The sequence below is a fragment of the Mastomys coucha genome, unplaced genomic scaffold, assembly GCF_008632895.1.
Source record: "Mastomys coucha isolate ucsf_1 unplaced genomic scaffold, UCSF_Mcou_1 pScaffold22, whole genome shotgun sequence".
In the NCBI taxonomy this organism is placed as follows: domain Eukaryota; kingdom Metazoa; phylum Chordata; class Mammalia; order Rodentia; family Muridae; genus Mastomys; species Mastomys coucha.
In genome coordinates, this window is record NW_022196905.1 from 131,697,951 (window position 1) to 131,719,489 (window position 21,539).

The window sequence follows — 21,539 nt, forward strand, 5'->3', positions numbered from 1 at the left end:
GTGTGTGTGTGTGTGTGTGTGTGTGTGTGTGTGTGTACTCTGTTCTAGGTGACCTCCTGTCTCCCCAGCCTGAGACCCCATCGAGCTAACAGGATTTGAGAAGTTTAAGGGACAATATAGAGGCTGTGGAGGACCCGGGGCAAGGGACTGGTAGCTTAGGCTTGGGACACTGAAGGAGGAAAGCCTGGCTGCTCCAAGGGATAGCTCTGCATATGGGGCTGGGGACAGGCGCATCATAGTGCCTTCAGCTAAGAGGAAAATACACTTGAGAACAAGGCATGCCCCCCACCCCTCCCTCTCACTCCTCCTCCTGTCTCTCTCCTCCCTCTCCCTCTTTCCCCTCCACTCACCCGTTTCTCTCTTGACTCTCCTTCCTTTAAATCTCTCTCTCTCTCTCTCTCTCTCTCTCTCTCTCTCTCTCTCTCTCCCCCTCTTTTTTTTGAGACAGAGTCTCACTATGTAGACCAGGCTGGCCCGGATCTTACTATGTACTCCAGCCTGTCCTTGAACTTGTGATGATCCCCTCTCTTAGGCAGTGCTGGTATTACAGGGGCGCACCACCATGTGGCACTTTTTTCTGCGACATTCCGTTTGTTATGGCATGGATGCTTCTATTTTTAGTCCACTAAGTGGCTTGGATTTGCAGACGGAACTAGCCTGGACTAGCCTGGACTAGTTGGCAGATGGTGGTGGGGAGGAGAGAATGCTGACTACTCTTTGGATAGTAAGAGACATAAGGTCAGGAGCGTTCACTCAAAAAACTTCGAAGTCTGGTTCTGGGAACTTACCTGAGGCTAGACCATTGGGTTGGAATGGGTTGGTAGAAGGCAGCTGGGGTTGGGCAGGAGTGGTGAAGGGGTTGGTGAAGGCTGCTTACAGCACAAAGAGAGAGAAGTTAGAGAAAAAGATGGCTTGAGTCCCCTCAATCTCGAGGTGCTTTTCCCACCTCCCCTTCCGGGTCTCCACAGGTAGGACTCACCTCCAAAGGGGAGCCCTGCGCTGCCGCTAACACCTGGCACAGCCGACTGCAGGGCAGGAACCTGGCTGGGCATCCCAAAAACACTGTGGTGCAGGGAGAGAGGTGGGAATGGGCATCTTCCAGGGAAGAGCCAGCAAGGGGGCAAAGAAGGCAAGCCCGCTGTGTTACCCAAGGCTAGCCCAGGAAGCCAAGGAGGAGACAAGTAAGTCACAAGGCACTATCAGCCTGTGAAAATGCCACCGACCTTCAGATGAGTCACCTTCGTGTCTGGACCCACCTGCCAGGGAGACCTCCAGCAGCCATCCTAGGCCCCAGGAGGCCGCCCACATCTGCAAGGCTGTTGGGTTGACTAGCAGCCGCAAGGGGCGCAACACCAAACGCAGACATCTGGCTATTCCCTGGATGGGATAAAACAAGGGAGCTGGGCTGAGACCTGAGGGGAAGGGGAGAAGAGGAGATGGAGGTGCGGGGTGGGGGGTGGAATGACAAGGTGAGGCACCTGCTGGACTCTCTGAGCCAGTTTGGCCCTCCTGTGAGTACGTAGTGTAGGGGGGTTCATCTCCTGAAGACTTCTGGGTAAGGCAATGAGGCCTTCTGTCTTCTTTTACACCATACAGTTTGGTCTGTATATCCTAATGGATGCCTATATCTTCAGCAAAAGTGGTATTCGTCCTTTCTGTCTTTTTTTGAGACAGGTTCTCAATATGTAGCTCAGGCTGGTCTTGAACTCTCTTTTATTTTATCCTCTTGCCTTAGCCTCTCAAATGCTGGGATTACAAGTATGCCTAGAATATATGGGGCTAGGGATCAAATCCAGGGTTTTGTGTATAGACAGACACTCTACAGATACATTCTGAGCTCTTAGTTAACTTTAAAGATCAGGCAGGCGGCGGCGGGGGCGCACACCTTTAATATCAGCGTTCAGGAGGCAGAGGCAAGGTGGATCTGTGAGTTCAAAGCTAGCCTGGTCTACAGAGAGAGTTCCAGGACAGCCAGGGCTACATAGAGAAAGCCTGACTCAAAAAAACCCAAACCAACCAAAGGAAATTAGTTTATTAATTGTACCATGAATTGCTGGGCGGCGGTGGTGCACACCTTTAATCCCAGCACTTGGGAGGCAGAGGCAGGTGGATTTCTGAGTTCAAGGCCAGCCTGGTCTACAGAGTGAGTTCCAGGACAGCCAGGGCTATACAGAGAAACCCTGTCTCAAAAAAAAAAAAAAAAAAAAAAATTGTACCATGAATTAAATCTAGGGTTCTGTGCATGTTAGTTAAGTTCCCTACCATGGAACTAATGTCCCAAACCTTTGTTTCTCAAATAGGGTCTCACTAAGTAGCCCAGTTAGACCTTAACCTTGCAGCGATCCAGCCTCAGCTTCCTGAGTATTGGGAGGCCACCATACTCAGCATCCTCCCCGCTATCTTCCCTCATCTTCTTCCAAGTGGTACTGGGTACAGAACCCAGGACCTTGTGCATACTAGGCAAGAACTCTGTCACTGAGCCACATACACTCAGTTCAGTTCTGGCTTCTTTTTCCACCACCTTTGTCTGAATTTCTATGCTTCCGTCATTTCTAAAGGCTGTATTGATCTTTTTAATCCCTTACTTACTTGTGTATGGGTGTTGAGTGCTTTTTACATAGGTTCTGGAGATCAAACCCAAGTCATCAGGCTTATTATTTATAAAGCAAGTGTCTTTACCCACGGAACCATCTTGACAGCCCCCTCCCCATCCACGCTTCCAACCACAGAACATAGGCAGGTGGATCTGGGTCGTGCCTGCCTACCTCAGAGTACACGGGGCTTCCAAGCTAATGCAGCTACCTCCAGCAATGAGTCAACTCTTCGGCACTGCCTTGGTCTCCAGGTTCCAACTGCTTCCCCAGGGGGAGAGAGCTCTCTACCCTAGCTGGCTCCTGCCCGGATCATTGTCTATGAAGTGTTTCCCTGTGGACACTAGAGGGCAGAGCTGGGCTTCAACTCAGGTCACACGCGGAGCCATCACCAGCTCCAAAGCGGCAGTTTAAGACTTTTTTTTTTTTTTTTTTTTTTTTGCATAGAGGGATGCACATAGAGGTCAGAGGACTTGTAGTAGCTGGTTCTCTTGTTCCCTTGTTCCATCACGTGGGCTCTAGGGATCAACCTCAGGTCACTGGGCTTGGCAGCAAAAGCCTTTACCCAATGAGCTCCAAGAAACTGCACATTTAGCAACTTCCCCTCTTCCCACTCCTGACATACACAGCACAACCCTATCAGAAGAGCTGCCCTATCTCTCAACACCTCTAAAGTCTACAGAGCTTGTTCTGCCTTGTGTTGCTGGGGATGGAACCCAGGGCCTTGCATGTGCTAGGCAGGTGCTCTACCACTGAGCTATACCCTCCATCCAGCAGCTCCAAGCGCAGTGGCGATCTTCCCATAGTGGCAGGGGATGGGTTAGGGTGTGGCCTGTCAGCTGTTAGCGCTGTCCAGGCCTGATGCTCTGGGAAGGCCGTGAGTCTCGCGTCTTCCTTCTTGCTATCTTTCTTTTCCCAGATAGATCCCAGCTCTGTTGGGATGTAATCACTTGTGCTATTGGCTGGCATCCCTGCGACCCTTACCCTCTCTCGTTCTCTCGTGTCTTTTCAGACAGGGTCTCATATAGTCCAGGGTGGCTTCAAACCCCCTGCGTAGCCAGCCAATGACCTCAAATCTCTGACCCACCTTCTTCACTATCCCGAGTGACAGGATTACAGGCCTGGCCTACCATGCCTGATGGATGTGCTGATAAGGACCAACCCTAGAGACTTTGACAAGCTATGCAAGTACGTACCAGCGGAACTATGAATGAATATTTAAAAATTTAAAACTTTCAAAAGATTTTTTTTAAAAATTTTACTTGCATGAGCATTTTTCTTGTACATAAATGTGTACTATGTACATGCCTGGTGTGCACGCAGGCCAGAAGAGGGCATGAGATCTCCTAGAACTGGAGTTGCAGATGTTGTAAACTACCACATAGGTGCTGGGACTCGAACCTGAGTCCTCTGGAGGAGCAGCCAGTGCTCTTAACTATTGTTCTTCCTCTCTAGCCCAATATATATAATTTTTATTCGTTGGAATTTATGGAAATTTTGCTTCCTAATGAATTGCCAACCACTAAAGGATCATGTTGGAAAAAATATATTCTGGGGCTTTAGAGATGGCTTAGTTGCTAAGAGCACTCGCTGCTATTGCAGAGGATCAGGGTTCGGTTCCCAGCACCTACTTAATGGCTTACAGCCACCTGTAACTCCTGTTCTGGAGGTTTCAATGCCCTCTTCTGGTCTCCACACTTGGGGCACATTCACATATACAGGTTCCAAATGCACATACACACAAATAAAAATAAAGTAAGTGTTTTTTTGTTTTTTTTTTTTTATTCTAGTAGTGGTGGTGGTGGTAGGGTGGTGGTAAGTAAGTCTTTGAAAAATAAAAAAATATATTCTAGAAGTAGATACTCTGTCAGTTGGTCACAAAGTCCTGTTTCTTCTATTTTAGAGTATACTTGCTAAATAGTTCCTCAGGACACCATTGGCTGGCTCCCTTAATCTCACGAGGGAGGAGAGTGCAGGCTCCCACTCAGCTAGCTTGTCAAATTCTCACTGCATTGGGCCAGGCCCTGTGATGCACACGCAGGTAGTTCAAGGCCAGCCTGGTCTACAGAGTGAGTTCCAGGACAGCCACACAGAGAAACCCTGTCTCGAAAAAACAAAACAAAACATTCTCATTGTGTCTAGTAGTCTGTGGCTTGTCAGAACTAAGTGCCGGTTACTTTAAGTCACATGCTCCTGGGAGCCTCTGTATGGATTTCACAGAAATGTTTTCTTCACAGTTACGTGTGTATTAGTGTGAGTCCAGCAGCGAACGGTGCTGTGCCCTCGCGAACCCAGAGAACAGCTCTCCTCAGTTGTTTTTTTCCTTGCACCTTGTGAGTTTCTGGGGTTAGACTGTGATGGTCAGGATTGGCAGCAGGCACCGTTAACCAATGAGTCATCTTAGGCTGGATTTGAAATGTTATCTGTATAAAATGATAAAAGCTTGAGAACTGAGAGTTCATGACCAGTGTGGGCAACTTAGTGCGATCTTGTTCCAAACTAAAAAATGATGAGGGATAGAGCTCAAGTAGTAAAGTTACTTGCCTAAATTTCTCAGTGAGTACCTTGAAGCATGGCTCAGGTAGAGCCCCTGCCTAGAATCTCCCAGTGAGGGGCTGGGGGTGTGGCTCAGTGATAGAGCAACTGCCTAGAATCCCCCAGGGAGGGGCTGGGGGCGTGGCACAGTGGTAGAGCCCCTGCCTAGAATCCCCCAGGGAGGGGCTGGGGGCGTGGCTCAGTGGTAGAGCCCCTGCCTAGAATCCCCCAGGGAGGGGCTGGGGGCGTGGCTCAGTGGTAGAGCGTTTGCCTGATGCTGACGCTTAATTCCCAGTACCACAAAGTCAATCAAGCAATCAAACCAAAGCAGCCCTGCAGTTCTCGGCAACACAGTGGGACCTTGTGGGTAGAGTCAGGAAGTCTTAGTTCTGCCATGCTATGTCGCAAAATCTGTTTTATAATGCTGTATTTTTTTTATTCTGGTGATGGAACTCAGGCTCTCATTTACTCTAATTACACACTTTACTACTAGAACATTTTATTTTATTTATTTCTGAGATGAGGTCTCACTCTCTAGCCCTTGTTGGCCTGGTACTTGCGATCTAGATCAGGCTGGCCTCGAACTTACAGAGGCTGTCTCTCCTTCTCAAGTACTAGGAATAAAGGCATGTGCCATCGTGCCCAGCTACATTTTAAAGACTTCAGAGGACATGGGGTAGGCTGAGGGCTGCGAAGGAGGACTCACCGAAGCTGTAACTTCCAGTTAGCATCCGATTGGCTGCCAATGAGGGCGGAGAAGGGAAAAAGAGTATGAGTCATTGCTTGTCCCTAGACATCTGGTCTCTACAGCCCTTCTCTACAGCTGCCAACTCCTGGTGCCCAGGACAGCCAAAAGAAGAGAGGCGGGGCTATAGAGACTGAGATCTGGGGGCTCTGGAAAGAACTAAAGGTTGAAAGGGACCTCAAGAGTCTCCTGCAATTCCTCATAGTACAACACCCCCTTTTCAAAGACCTTTGATGTTGGAAAAGACGGGTGTGGACGCCTGGGGATTACCTTTTGCTTGACCTGGCCACTTGACCTTTTGAGGCAGGATATCATAGACAATAAGAACAGGATGCATATATTTTTATAGGGCTCAGATCTCCGGTCAGGAATTTTCTGTGTGGGTCGGAGGAGCACTGAGATGTGTTAGCAGGTAAAGACACTCGCCATGAAAGTCTGAAGACCCAAGTTCGATGCCTGGGACCCACAGTGGAAGAAGAGACCACTCACAGAAGCTGTCATCTGACCTCTGCCTGAATGGCAAAGTACACATCAGCCTGCCAAGTGTATGCATACCTGCGCATATAAATATGTAAAATAGGGGGCTGGAGAGATGGCTCAGTGGTTAAGAGCACTGACTGCTCTTCTGAAGGTCCCGAGTTCAAATCCCAGCCACCACATGGTGGCTCACAATCATCCAGAATGATATCTGATGCCCTCTTCTGGTGAGTCTGAAGAGAGCTACAGTGTACTTATTTGTAATAATCAATAAATCTTTAAAAAATATGTAAAATATTTTTAAAAGCAAGAAAGAATATTGTCTTGGGCAGAATCCTGGCTAATATTGTGGCAACTTTCCTTTTGTGAAAAACAGGATCACAGTGGCCCCTGTCTGTGGCTGGCAGGCCCCACACTCTGTTACCCTTTAAGGAGAAGCAGGTTTTAATGCCTCCTTTACTGTTACCTGGTCAGTGTGGTCAATGGGGAGGCGAAGGAAGGAAGGATAATGTATGGAAGTGGTCGGTGGATGCTACTGAAACAGAGGCTGGAAATGGGTGAGGCAGTTTACCTGCAGGGGTCGGCTGGGCCTGGAACGGGGCTTGGACCGACGGAGGGAGGCTTCCAAAGGCAGAAGAGCTTGGGCTGCTGCTGAAGGCCTCAAAGTTGGCAAAGCCTCCATGGGAAGGAGCCTGGCCTATAGGATGAGGGGATACAGATGTTACAGATGTTGCATGAAGGAGACGCATGCATAGCCAGAGGCGCTGGCTAGAATGGTTTAGTTTAGTTTAGTTTAGTTTTGTTTTTGTCAGCTTGAAACAAGCCAAAAGTCATTTAGCAAGAAGAACCTCAATTGAGACAGTGCCTCTGCCAAATGTGGTGGTGCATGTTTTAACAACAAGTCTAGGGAGGTAGAAGCAGCAGATCTCTGTGAGTTCAAGGCCAGGCTGATCTATACAGTGAGTTCTAGGACAGCCAAGGCTCTGTAGAGAACCCCCTTCCTGCCAAAAGACAGTGCCTAATCAGACTGACCTACTGCCGGTGAGTCTGTGGGAGCACTTTCTTGATTAATATGGGAGGACCATACCACATGGAGGCAGTGCCATCCCCATGGAGACAGTGCCATCCCTGGGCAGGTGGTCCAGGGCTGTATAAGCAGTCAGGCTGACAAGTCTCCAGGGTGAGTCCAGGTCAACCAGAGCTACATGGTGAGAGCCTGTCTCAGAAGACTGAAAACCAAAAGAAAACAGGCTGAGCGAGCCGTAAGGACCAAGCCTGCAAGGCACGATCCTCCACAGTTTCTGCTTCAGTTCCTGACTTGAGTTCCTACTATGATTTCTTTCAAGGGGTCATGAACCAGGACATGGAAGCCAAATTAACCCTTTCCTCCCCAAATTGGTTTTGGTGAGTGTTTTTTAATCACAGCGACAGAAACCCGAGACACTGAGCATAGTGGTTCACACCTGTGACCCCAGCACTCATGAGGCTGGATTGAGATCATATCGTGTGTTCGAGACCAGCCTGAACTGGATTGAAATCATATCATTAGTTGGAGACCAGCCTGAACTCCATAGTACTATAACCCTATTTCCAAAACAGGTAGACAGTCTCCTTCCCTCCCTACGCCCCTCCCTGCTGGAAGGCAGCTCAGTCCCCAGAATCTATGTCACTAGCTTATAATTGTAGCACTGGAAACACAGAGACAGGTGGACCCCTGAGACAGACTCGCTGGCCAGCCCAGCATATGTGGCAAGTTCCTGGCCAGTGGGAAACTGGTGTTTGCTTGTTATACTTTAATTGAAAAGATTGGTGCTGAAGAGATGGCTCAGTGGTTAAGGACACTTTTTGTTTGTTTTACTTGTTTGTTTTGTTTTCTTTTGTTTTATTGATGACCATGGTTCAATGGCCAGCACTCATATGGTGCTTCACAGGCATCTATACCTCCAGTCCCAGGGGAATCTAAAGCAGTCTTCGTAGCTGTGGACACTAGGCATGCACATGGTGCACATACATACATAACATGCAGAACATTCATACACATAAGGTAAGTGCACCTTTTAAAAAAAAAGGACAGAGAGACAAGAGGTGGCTGGTACCTACCCAAGAACTACAACCAAGGCCGATATGGAGCCTGCTTTCTTCTCCAACCCTGAACAGCTGCCCAGGGATGGCATTGCCTTCATTTGGCCTCCACTGGGAGAGGCCCTCCCATACCTCTCTCCTCTAAGTGCACACACATGAACATGCACACATATAAATGTGGCAGTAATTATTCAGTTCTTTATTCTCTGGTTTCAGCCTCCTGAGTATCAGGATTATAGGCATGCACCACCACACCTGGCTCCCTTCTTTCCGGCTTAGCAGAGATAAAGTAATAAAATGGGTTTTTTGACTGTTAAAGGAGTTGCTGGGAGCCCCCACCTGATATGTTTTATGGCTAAACTACCAAATATAACCCATGCTGCTGTTTGACCCTAGCCCCATTGAACAGTCAGGCCCCAATGGACTAATGTCTCTGCAGTAATCTATATGGTGTAGACAGGCTGTACTCACCTCCAAAGCCTGGGAACGAGGCAAAGGCTGGCGCCGCCTGGGGAGCGGCAAAGGGGTCTCCGCCGATGTCGGCCAGCAGGTCGGTGCTGGCTTTCTTGGTGGATGAATGGGAAGGAGGCTGGGAGCTCCTAGCCTGGGCTGTGCGTACCTGAGACTGGCTGACAGACTTGGGAAAGAATTGTGTGTGACACTTAGAATTCTACACATGACCTGGGTCCCTCCAGAGCTACTCAGGCTGTCCCCAAACAGTTAAGGCGAGAGGAAGTTGATGTCCTCAGCTGAGAGGGCTCCCACACAGAAGCTGCCCAAGCTCCTCACCTCAGCCGCAGAAAGAAGGTATTTTAGGGCATGTAGAGGTAACCCTGAGCTTCAGAGCAATGTGCCCCACAGTGACCAGGAACGCTCACCTCTACATATGCCTCTGCCCCCATACCCTTGCCACCAAGACAGGGTTTGTGTAGCCCTGGATGTCCTCGAACTACCAAAGATCCACCTGTCTCTGCCTCCTGAGTGCTGGGATTAAAGGTGTGCGCCACCACTGCCACCACCGCCCGGCTCACACCTTATCCTTGCCAGATACAGGATGTACTGTTCTAGACTCTTTGAAGGGAGGCTCAAGACTGAGTGCTGGTAAGGTGGCTCAGCAGTTAAGAGCGCTGATTGCTCTTCCGAAGGTCCTGAGTTCAATTCCCAGCAACCACATGGTGGCTCAAATTAATGTAATGAGATCTGACACCCTCTTGTGGTGCGTCTGAAGACAGCTACAGTGTACTTATGTGTAATAATAAATAAATCTTTGGGCTGGAGCAAGTGAGCCCGACTAGATCAAGCAGAAGTCCTAAATTCAATTCCTAACGACCACATGAAGGCTCACAACCATCTGTAAATGTACTCATATACATAAAATAAATAAATAAGCCTTAAAAAAAAAAGACTGAGTGACTTCAGTCTCATCTCCCTAAGCACAAGCCCCTGTCAGGGTCTAGTTATCCAGATGTAAGCTAGGGGTAGCAGCATGGCTGAGAACCAGCTATCAGCTCCTGAACTGACAATGCTCTAAATCCAAACCATCAGACTTAGGAAAGCGACGCCCCTGCCCCACCCAATCGAGACCAAATCTCAGTGGATCAGATCTGAGGCTTACCTGGCTTGAAGTGGAAGCAGCATCAGAGAGAGATGGCACAGGATCTCCCAGAAGTGTCCAGATGGGTTTCCCTTCTGGGACAGAGCCCTGGACAGGGGTAGCAGAAATACTGCCTTTGCTGTAAGACGGCCCCTTGACTTGCTCTGGGGGGACGTACCTGTGGAAAAAAAAGTTATGCTGTTAAGAGAGAGAGAGAGAGATGACCACACTCAGCTGAGGTGGGTGGGGAAAGACGAGTTACAGGGTCAGAGTCTTTATTATTTCTTTATCAATTCCCATTTATGAATAAAAAGAACTTTGTGGCGCACGCCTTTAATCCCAGCACCTCAGAGGCAGTGGCAGGTGAATCTCTGAGCTCTAGGGCAGCCTGGTCTACAGAGTGAGTTCCAGGGCAGCCAGGGCTACACAACCCTATCACAAATCCTCCCCCAACACCTTTCCCCCAAAAGAATATAGAGGTCTAAAAATGTTCTCTTGAATGTGTCCCTCTCTTCTGTGAGCAGGGCCTTGTGCATGATAGTTAAGCGCTCTGCCACTGAGCCACGCCCCCAGCCCCTCACTGGGGGATTCTAAGCAGGGGCTCTACCACTGAGCCCCCTTGGGCATGAGCTACCACACACAGCTGCCCCTTGAGTACCTTTTTTTCTTTTTCTGAGACAGGGTTTCTTTGTGCAGCCCTGGCCTTGAACTCATTGCTATCTACCTGAAATTAAAGGTGTACACCACCACCTCTGGTACTCCTTAGGTATCTTAATGTATCCTTCTTTGCTTTATATTAAAATTTTCATTATTACTATTATTGTTGTTGTTGTCGTTGTTGTTGTTGTGGTTACCTGTCAGGTCACAGGACACTGAAGGTTAGAAGACAACTTGCATGTTGTATGTATGATTGCTCCTTCCACTATGTGACTCCTCAGGTCTGAACTCAAGTCAAATCAGATGCCTTTACCTGCTAAGCCATCTTGCCGTCATTGTTTTTGGCCTTTTGAGATATGGTATCACTATGTACCCATAGAGGACTTGAACTAATCCTTCTGCCTCTACTTCCAGAACACTGCAATTCCAGGTGTATCCCACCATGCCCAGCTTTGATAAATTTCTGTTCAGAAATGCTGTTTCCCCTATCTCTCAATGTTGTGGCTATTTTTTTTTTTACTTTCTAAAAGATTCTTTTGTTATTGTTTTTATTCTTCTGAGACAGGATTTCTCTGTGTAGCTTTGACTGTCCTGGAACTAGATCTGTAAACCAGGCTGGCCTCAAACTCACAGAGATGTCTGTCTGCCTCTGCCTGGAGAGCTGGGGTTAAAGGCGTGTGCACCTCCATACCCAGATTCTTTAAAGAATTTTGTAATTAGCATATGTTATTTGCACAGAATAATGGATGTCGCCCCTTCTTTAGGCGTCTCAAGGCATCTTGGTTTTAAGTCGTCATAGGTATGATAATACAGATAGAACAGTGATCTTATTTTCCAGCTTCATTGTTGGGGTGGCCCTTTCTCTTTCTGGGTTACCTCCCCTCCCCCCGTGTGTTAGGGATCGAATCCATGGCCTCCCACAGGTTACACTGAAGCTCTTTCTGTACTTTTTATTTTGAGACAGAGTCTCACTGACTTGCCAGGCTCCGACCACTCCCTCTTTTTCTCTCAGTCTCTGGAGTAGCTGGATCCCCAGGATGCACCACCATGCTTCCTCAGACTCCTCCTCAGTTCCGTAGGGAGTGTGTCTGAATCCTATCCACCATGGAGCTCAGTTTGTCCTGACCTCCAGCTCTTGCTGGAGAAAACTCCCTTCCATCTTAATGCTAGGATACCCCAACGAGGGGGTCTCAGAGATGGCTCAGCGGGTAAGCTGCTTGTTGTATAACCACGGGGCCTTGAATTCAGATCCCATACAGTTAGGTGTGTTGGCAGGATCTAGCTATAATCCTAGCTCTAGGAGTGGAGACAGGAGGCCTCAGGGGCACACCAGGCAACCAATCAAGCTAAACTGGCAAGCGCTGGGTTCAGTGAAAGAATCTACCTCAGAAACCGGAGGGCCAGCAATTTGGCTCAGTAGGTTAGGATACTTGCTGCCAAGCATTCAGTCCCTGAGACCCACATGGAAGAACCTGGTCTACAAAGTTGTCCTCTGACCACCACACATGTGCCCTGGTACACACACACACACACACACACACACACACACACACACACACACACATAGACGAGATCTCCTGAGATGTAGAAACCTCTCTCCTGGCTCCAATCATTCCCCAAGAGAGAGGACATCAAGTCCGCAGGGTTAGGGCTCGAGGATGTGGCTCCGTGGGTAGATTGCTGGCCAAATGTGCGTGAAGCCCTGGGTTTGATTCCTAACACCACATAAACCAGGTACATGTAATCTCCACATTCAGAAAGCAACAGCAGGGGTACCCAAAGTTCAAGGTTGTCCTTGGATGTATAGAGCTCAGGGTCAACCTGGGCTACATGCCTTAAAACAAACAGAACTGCAGGCTTAATAACTCATAACAAGTTCTTCTTTCGTGTTAACTTCTTACTGCATTATTTTGGAATAGGGTCTCATGTAGCCCAGGTTTGCTCAGAATGTACTTAGTAGCCAAGGACAACCTTAAATTTCCTTTTTTCTTTTTCTTTGTTTTTTGAGACAGGGTTTTTCTCTGTAGCCCTGGCTGTCCCGGAACAAGTTTTGTAGACCAGGCTAGCCTCTACAGAGATTCACTCATAGAGATTCACCTGCCTCTACCTATGGAGTGCTGAGACTAAAGGTATGCACCACTACCATCCAGCTATGCCCTTGAATTTCTAACTCTCCTGCCATATTCTCCCAAGGTGTTGGGATTACAGGCACGAACCAATATGCTCAGTTTCAGTTTATTTCTTTGAAGTCAGAATTTAGGTCTAACTGAATCTGGGAGTCGGGGGAGGGGTGAGGAAAAGACCCATTCCAAATCTAGTCATAGAGAAACACCAGTCATAATTTGGAAATGGGATTTGTGGGCAAGCTGCCTTGGACATGTCTCTTTCTTCTTCCTTACCATCTTTTTTTCTCATATTTTTCTTGGAGAAACTCCTTCACCTTCTGAGGATCCCTGGAATCTGGTATCAACGATGTCCGAGCATCAAACAGACCGAGCCAGATCTTCCGGCAGACCTGAAGGGACGGAAGCAGTAGAATGTCCGGAGTGTAAATGTCACTGTTAGTTAAAGCTCTGATTAATGACATCAGGCCAATATCTTCAAAGATAAAATACCTACTGAGCCTGCATACAGTATGTATTCAAGGGGGATACACATTCACCTACAAAACAGACATAATGTCTGCCCCATAGTTTATAACCCAGTAGGTCAGGCCTTATGTAAACTTACAATACACTTAAGGCAAACAATAGCATACTAAAAATATGGAAGAAAAAAATTCATCCCAAAAGAAACTTTGGGGGCTGGCAAAAAAAGCAGACGGTCTGAACTGGATCCCATAGGGCCCAGATAGTAAAGGCAGAGGACCAACTTCATTACCATAGATAGACAGACACACAGACCGATAGACAGACACACTACGTAGAGAAATGTAAAGAAACTACTGGGTTTTCCAACCACCATGAGGCAAAGCTTTTGCTACCCAGTGTCATAATAGCTGCAGGATCCGCCTCCTCCTGTGGTGGCTGCTCACCTCATTTCCACGAGACTGGAGGAACAGAACTTCAGGCTCAGTGAAAGTTGTCATGGAGATGGACTTGACTCGATGAGGGGGGTTCAGGCCTCTCCTGAAGGGCAGAAATAGAGAGGTGAGCTGTGCAGGTGTGTGCACAGAAGGAGTCTGGATGGAAAAATGAAGTAACAGCATATAAGATGGTCTCAGTGGGGCCCCATCCAGGGCTGGGGGTATGGCTCAGCGGTAGAGCCCCTGCCTAGAATCCCCCCCAAAGTGAGGGACTGGGGGCATGGCTCAGTGGTAGGACACCTGCCTAGAATCCCCCAGTGAGGAGCTAGGAGTATAGTTTATCTGTTAAAAATTGGTTAACTTAGCATACACAAGGCCCTTGTTTCCATCCCCAATATTGGAAAACAAACAAAAACCCATCAGCAATAAAGTCCTGCCAAGGACCAGCAAGATGGTTTAGTGGGCATAGGAGCTTGCTGATCTAAGCATCTGAGACCCACACAATAGAAGGAGAGAAATAATGCCCACAAATTCTTGTTTGACCTCCATTTGTATTATGGCACCCCTGCATACACTAAATAAATGAATTTAATAAGTTTTAAATATCCCAACTAAAAGCTAATTCCTAATATCAGGAAAAAAATGTAGATGAGAATATTCTGGAAACTTCAAGGGAGAGATGAGAAGAGAGGCAAACATGTGACCCCGTCAGAGACATCGGAGAAGGAGCCAGAGCCTATCTAGAGACCTCCTCAATGCTGGCTCAGATCCTGTCCGGTGCTCGGCCTCTGGCTGAGGGGCTGACTTCTGGGAGCTGAGGCACTCGGCCACCTCCCATTTCCTGCTGTGACTCTAGATCTACGGCAACACATGCAGAGATCTATGGGCTTTGCCAAGCATGAAGTCTGGCAGAAAAGGGACCCTTGACGAACACTGCTGACAGTATTGAGAGCAAGGCTGTGTCAAGCAGAGTGGGTATGCAGAAGCCACTGCCTTGTCCCCTTAACAGAAGAATGGAGTTGTGGGAGGGAATGGACAGCTCATCCCCCCTCCTTTCAGGAAGCCATATCTGGAAAGAGAAACGTCTCAGGCATTCCCTCTTCCGAAATCTTTTAATAAATCAGGAAGAAGTTTAAAAAGTTCAGCCGTGAGATGAAAAGACACGGGCCCATAGCTACACTTTTATGCTTGCTCTGTTAACTCCCTGGAGAGCTAGGTCTGCCCACGGACACCCTGTGGGTATTACATTAGAAAAGAAAGATTTCTATTCACTTGCCCTTCTGAGGTTCTAATGGGAAATCAGAGGCTCAGCTAGATGAGGGCTTCATGTTTTCCCCTTTCTTTTCTTTTCTTTTTTTTGTTTTTTGTTTTTTCGAGACAGGGTTTCTCTGTGTAGCCCTGGCTGTCCTGGAACTCACTCTGTAGACCAGGTTGGCCTCGAACTCTGAAATCCTCCTGCCTCTGCCTCCCAAGTGCTGGGATTAAAGGTATGTGCCACCACTGCCCGGCTTTCCCCTTTCTTTTTTAAAGATTTATTTATTATATATAAGTACACTGTAGCTGTCTTCAGACGCACCAGAAGAGGGCATCAGACCCCATTGCAGGGGGTTGTGAGTCACTATGTGGTTGCTGGGAATTGAACTCAGGACCTCTGGAAGAGCAGTTAGTGCTCTTAACTGCTGAGCCATCTCTCCAGCCCCACTTTCCCTTCTGAAGTTAAATGTATCTACTTACTGATTCATTGTGTGCACACTTCATGGCACATGTGTGGAAGTCAGAGGACAACCTGCAGGAATCCATTCTCTCCTCCCACAGTGGGGATCGTCAGGCTTGGTGGCAAGTACCTTCACCCACTGAATCATCTCACCAGCGCCCAGGTCTTCCTTGCTTTATACTTTAAATTTTACTCCAGTTTAGAGCATTGCCCTCACCTTAGAACAAAAGCAGCCAAGCCAAAACAAATAAATTAGACCAGGAAGTGAGAGACCACAGACGCACGCAAGAAAGTCTCTGATACAGAGGCCTCTTTGGCTTTGAAATCCTGGGTAGGGCCTCAGACCATGGCTTAATTGATAGAATGTTTGCATGAAGTCCTGGGTTCATCTGCAGCACTGTATAAACCAGCTATGGTGATGGATACACAGCTCTGGCGGGTGGAGAAGGACATGCTTGGCTAGATAGCAAGTTCAAGGCCAGCCAGGAATTTTGAGACCCTGTCTCAAAAAAGAAATGAATGAAAATGTGGGGCTGGAGAGAAGCCTCAGTGGTTTAGAGCACTCGCTGGTTGCTCTTGCGGGGACCTGGGTTGGAGTCTCAGCAACCACCCGGTAGGTCACAACCATCTGCATTTCCAGGGGATCTGATAACCTCTTCTGGCCTTAGATAGCACCACTCCCACACGGTCTGCACAAACATACAAGCATGTATGTATGTATGTACCATATATGTAAAATAATACGGTAAAATAAAGATTCAAGTGAGGACTATATATTCACAGTCACAGGTAGCATACACAGCATGAAGGTATCCATGCCAAGTTAGGAAGAACGGCAGGGACCGTGCCAGCATAAGTGATGGCAGAGCGTGGAGACAGGGCAGATGCCAAGCCAGAGTGAACAGTGAAGGCTGGCTGCTCCTGGGTGATAAATTGCTCATTAAGGGGTTTTCGCAAAGGCTGGGACACAGGAGGCTACGGACGAGGTCATTTTCCAGCTACTCTGCCACTAGACTTTTGAGTAAGGACTCTCCAGATGCCCTTATAAAATGGCAAGCAGTATCCAAGAGGGTGACGTCAAAGGAAAGATGAGAGGGGAGCAGACAGCACAAGCTGGGTCCTGGAGCAAACAATAGCTCTTAAACAGGATCTGTCCTGGAGTCTGCTGGGATCGGGTTTCCTAGGCAGTCTAACTCTGAGTGCTTGCTCACTAAGGACTTGATTTGGTTTGGTTTTTAATCTGAGGCAGCCCGCTTCCTTCTCTTATTTTTGAGACAGGGTCTTATATATAGTCCAGGTTGGGCTCGAACTTATGCGGTTGAAGATGACCTCGATCTCCAACCCCACTGTCTCCACTTCCCAAATGCTGGGATTATAAGTGTTGGAGACCACCACGCCCATTGCCCCTGGGGCTCCATGAATAGGACATAAGCGCTCTACCAAATGAGCTATCTTCCAACCACTCCAGTAGCTGAGGAATGACTCTCCAGGTTGACCTCTGGTCTTCACAGAAGTATGTAAACATGCAGGTATGCGTGTGTACGTACGTACACACACACACACACACACACACACAAAGGGTGGAGACTCAAGAAGCCCATATAAGTGTACTCATTACAATAGATGTCATCCAGTCGGACACTTGATGGCTTAGGGAGAATGATTCAGGATGTTAGCAGTGGGGAAGGAAGAGAACCAAGTCATGGGAACAGTGAAATTTATTATGTTTACATTAGAAAAACAGATTGTAAACCTATCATAAGAAGGTCACTGACATTTCCTGAAAAGGACAACCAGGAACTGTTAGCAGTTGTAAACACAGAGGTGCTTCCTTGTGAGGGGGGCGGGGAGGGGAAGGAGTGGGGGGGGGACTAGGGCAGGAATCAATCAAGGGCAGACTACGTGGAACAGTGTCTGACAAGTGTAGACAGGAGGGGGTTTTGGGAGGGGAGGATGAAGGAAGGCCGGGAAGTGATTGAAAAACACGGGGCCTGAATGCATCTGAAGGGAACAGGATGTCTCTGCAGCACAGGACAGAGAGCATAGCTCTGACCTTGATGTCTGGGGACTGGATTATGAATAACCACAGTCAGTCTTGGGGGCAGGGAGAACACTCCACAAGGAGGCTGCAGCCCTGGGAAGAGGGCCTACTTGTAGGGCCTATGAGTCAGACGATGTCTTTCTGAATCATACAGAGGCCACTGCTGGCAAGGAAGACAGATGGAGAACCCCTCTCCTGCCAGCAGCTGACAGTGGCCTAGGTGTTTTGCATTTAGTTGGGTCCAGTCCAGGGTCATGTGAGTTCCAGGGTCATGTGATGGGCCAGATGTGACTCACTGGCCTGGAATGAAATAGACCCAACCCTCTGGCTCCCACCCAGTGTCCCCAACAAAACTCAGGTCCCTCCCCACAACACCCGCAATGAGAAGGAGTTACTGCCCTTGTGTGATGGCAAACCCATGCCAGACAAACTCAGAGATTAAATTTACTCAACTAGCCTGAATAGGACAATCATTTTAAATTAACTTAAATTAGTTTATTAATATGTGTGTGGTGTGTGCATACATGCAAGCCTGTGGGGAGGTTGGATATCAGAGTCCTTGCTGCCTTATTCCCAAGGCTGAACCTGGAGCGAGGCTGGCAGCCAACAAACCCCAGCAATGCCCCTGCCTCCATCTCCCACACCGCTGCTGTTACATGTACATGCCTAGCTTTTTACACGGGTGTTGGGGATCTGAACTCATAGCTCTTACCCACTGAGCATCTCTGAAGCAAACTGATTACTATAGCTTAAGCTTTAAGCCAGCATTGTTACCTGCATTCACTCCTTTCCCTTCCTACTTCTTGCTGAAACCTGTAGCCTAGGCTGGACCTAGAGCTTGCTCTATAGCAGAGGATGGTGCTGGACTCTTCTGCTTCCACCTCCCGAATGCTGGGAGTATACCGATGCACCCTTGGTGGCCCATGCCTAATTTATGAGATCCTCATATCCTCATGACCAACCTCTGGGCATCCTGCATGCTAGCAAGCATCCTACCAACCAAACTTCATCCCCAGCCCCTACTTTCTCTCTCTCTCTCTCTCTCTCTCTCTCTCTCTCTCTCTCTCTCTCTCTCTCTCTCTCTCTCTCTGTCTCTCTCTGTCTCTCTCTGTCTCTCTCTCACCAGGCTCCTAATGGCATCCAAAAGACTCAGAAGTCCTCTGCAAAGGCGACGTCTTGCGAGTTCGGACAACCAGTCTTCCAGGCCTCTGGCTGCCCCTCTCCCCGCCCCTTTGATTTTATTAAACACGCACGTATCTCCACCCTCCCACACCTTGACACTGTCAGGCTGGCCTATATTTTTGCTTCTATCTCGATCCATGGAAGCATCAAACCCGCTGAGAGGCTGAGATAAGAAGGCTCTGTCAGGTCAACAGTGGAAAAAAACCAGTTCCACCCAGCTAACTCCTCTCATTAGTGCCAACTTCAAACCTGGGAAGTCCTTTCCTCTCAATGCCTGTGTTCGGATTCGCACAGCCTGGGTTGGGGTTTCTTTCCCAGCCAGAAGTGCCACCCTGCTCTTCGTAATCAAGGGATAGCCAACCCCGTTTAGCTCTTTTCTAACAGATAAACAAATAAATAAGCCCTTTTCCTTAATTTAGGTAGCATGTGCCATAGCATATGTGTGGAGGTCAGAGGATGACAGGCAGGCGTCTCTTCTCTCTTTCCTCCACGAGTATCCTGAGACTTGAACTCAGGTCGTCAGGCCGGGGCAGGCTCCGCTAGCCACTGAGCTGACTGACTTCTTTGACCCCTGCTAGGGGTCTGAACAGTCCCGAGGAAGGTCCTGAGTCACCCTGCTCCACAACCAATTTCACTAATTTCAAACACTCTGACATAAATTCTGCTTCAGTCCACTTCACTCCTTGCTCAACTGTGAAGGTAAACAACATCCGCACAGTGCAGAGTACCTGACAGTCCTGCTGGCTCCTCCCCTGCCACCCCCCAGCCTCTCCAACAGTGCAGAGTACCTGGCTCCCCCACCTCCAGCCTTTACACATTTCACCTCCTTGTTTCTGTTTGTCACCTGTTTCTTCTTCTCACTTCCTAAGTGCCAGGATCACAGGGGTCTGCCACCATCCCCAGCTCCTTCTTTTTCTTTGTTCTGCTTTTAAAAAATTACATTATTTATTTATTTATTTATTTATTTATTTATTTGATAACAAGCACCTTTGCACACTGGCCCACCTCACAGTCTCCCTTATTATTTGTGTGTCCCTGGTGGGGGGGGGGCACATGTGTCACAGAGTGCTTGTGGAGATCAGGGGATAACTTTAGGGAGTCTCCTTCCTCAGGCTTGGTGGTAGGACCCCATGAGCCATCTTACTAGCCTTTCATTTGCTTTTCTGAGAGCGGCTCTAGGTAGCCCAGGCTAGCCTTCAGTTTGCAAGTTATCCAGTCTCTGTGTTAGGATTTCAGACCTACGCCACCATGCCTGGCTTTCTTTTCACCTTCTTCTTCATCCTTTTTCCTTTCCTTCATTTTTTTGTTTTATGTATATGAGTACACTGTAGCTGTCTTCGGACACACCAGAAGAGGGCATTGGATCTCATTACAGATGGTTGTGAGCCACCATGTGGTTGCTGGGAATTGAACTCGGGACCTCTGGAAGAGTAGCCAGTGCTCTTAACCATTGAGCCATCTCTCCAGCTTCCTTAGAGGCTTTTCAAGTTGGTCCTGGATCTCTAATATAAACAAGTAAATAAATCAGGGGCTTTGGGGATGGAAAAGTGGTTGATTACCTAAATAAGCATGAGGACCTGAGTTTGATGTCCAGAACAAAAGCCAGACCACCAAGCATGATGGTGCACACACCTTTAATCCCAGCGCTCAGGAGGCAGAAGCAGGCAGATCTCTTGAGTTGGAGGCCAGCTTGGTCTACAGAGGTAGTTCCAGGACAGCCAGGGCAGAGAGACAGTGTCTCAAAACAAAACAAAAAACCCACCAGGTAGAGAATTCCTGAGGAACAACATCAGCACATAGCCACGCCCCCATGCACATGCATACACATAGGGCTAAATCAGTAAGTGAATGAAATTGTGCCAGCTACCTCTGCCCAGTAAAGGTGCCCATGGGAGACGAGGAAACAAAGGGAAATAAACAGGGCAAGGTACATGTGTACTTTCCACTTCAAACAGATGGAAAAGTACTGAATTATGGACACACAGCTGATTACATCTTCCTTCAGTCCGCCGAGAGAGGGGGGCTTCATCAAGAACCACTTCTAGCGAGTTAGACAGGGAAACTGAGGCACGAGTGATTCGGGGATGGTTTCAAAGGAAGAACTGACAGTGCAGATCTCTGTAGACACCTGCCTGGAGAACTGCCCAAGTTAAGTCTAACTGCCACGGTCAGAGCAGAGCCAGGCAGGGGTAAAAAGTGCCTGTCGTTGAAGTCTGCAGCATTAAACAGGGACCCGCTCTGGTGAACAAAAAGAAACGTAGCATTTCTCCTTCCACACACTGGTTGATCCCACAGGGGCTTTTAGGAAAGCGTGAATAAGGAGGAACAATAAGGAGTCAGGGGAAAGGCTCATCAAGCACACGGACTCGAGTTCGAGCCCCAGAATCCACATGAGGGAAGCTGGCCGTGGTGGCATGCCACTGTAATCTCAGCACCAGGGAGACAGATACAGACGGCTCCTGGTTACGTGCTGAACAGGCAGCCTAGCTTCATCAGTAGGTTCCCAGCCAGCTGAGAGATCCTGCCCCCAAAACCAAGGTGGATGGCACCGGACACACCCGGTTATCCCTTGGCCCCACATGTTTGTGTGTACACACATACACACAAGCCATTAAGAAAAGGCATGGAGGGGCTGGAGAGATGGCTCCGTGGTTAAGAGCACTGGCTGCTTTTCCAGAGGTCCTGAGTTCAATTCCAGCAACCACAAGGTGGCTCACAACCATCTGTAATGAGGTCTGATGCCCTGTTCTGGTGTGCATGAAGACAGCAACAGTGTACCCACATACATGAAATAAATAAATAAATCTTTAAAAAAAGAAAGAAAGAAAGAAAGAAAGAAAGAAAGGAAGGAAGGAAGGGAGGAAGGAAGGAAGGGAGGTGGAGGGAAGGAGGGAAG

The 21,539-nt window shown here is 48.3% G+C and overlaps 1 protein-coding gene across 4 annotated transcripts in view; it reads right to left on the reverse strand.

The window, feature by feature from the left end:
- Agfg2 (ArfGAP with FG repeats 2) overlaps positions 1 to 21,539 on the reverse strand; it is a 36,094-nt gene that overhangs the window by 5,397 nt on the left and 9,158 nt on the right. The window contains exons 2-10 of one of the 4 annotated variants that reach the window (XM_031338389.1): positions 13,716 to 13,809; positions 13,081 to 13,196; positions 10,046 to 10,202; positions 8,902 to 9,067; positions 6,920 to 7,045; positions 5,833 to 5,865; positions 1,257 to 1,377; positions 980 to 1,062; positions 789 to 869 (exon numbers count right to left, since the gene is read on the reverse strand). In XM_031338389.1, coding sequence (XP_031194249.1) covers positions 789 to 869; positions 980 to 1,062; positions 1,257 to 1,377; positions 5,833 to 5,865; positions 6,920 to 7,045; positions 8,902 to 9,067; positions 10,046 to 10,202; positions 13,081 to 13,196; positions 13,716 to 13,809 — 977 coding nt within the window. Of the gene's footprint in view, positions 1 to 788; positions 873 to 979; positions 1,063 to 1,256; positions 1,378 to 5,832; positions 5,866 to 6,919; positions 7,046 to 8,901; positions 9,068 to 10,045; positions 10,203 to 13,080; positions 13,197 to 13,715; positions 13,810 to 21,539 lie in introns of all 4 variants that reach the window. The other 3 variants (XM_031338388.1, XM_031338391.1, XM_031338390.1) reach the window with 3 other exon arrangements.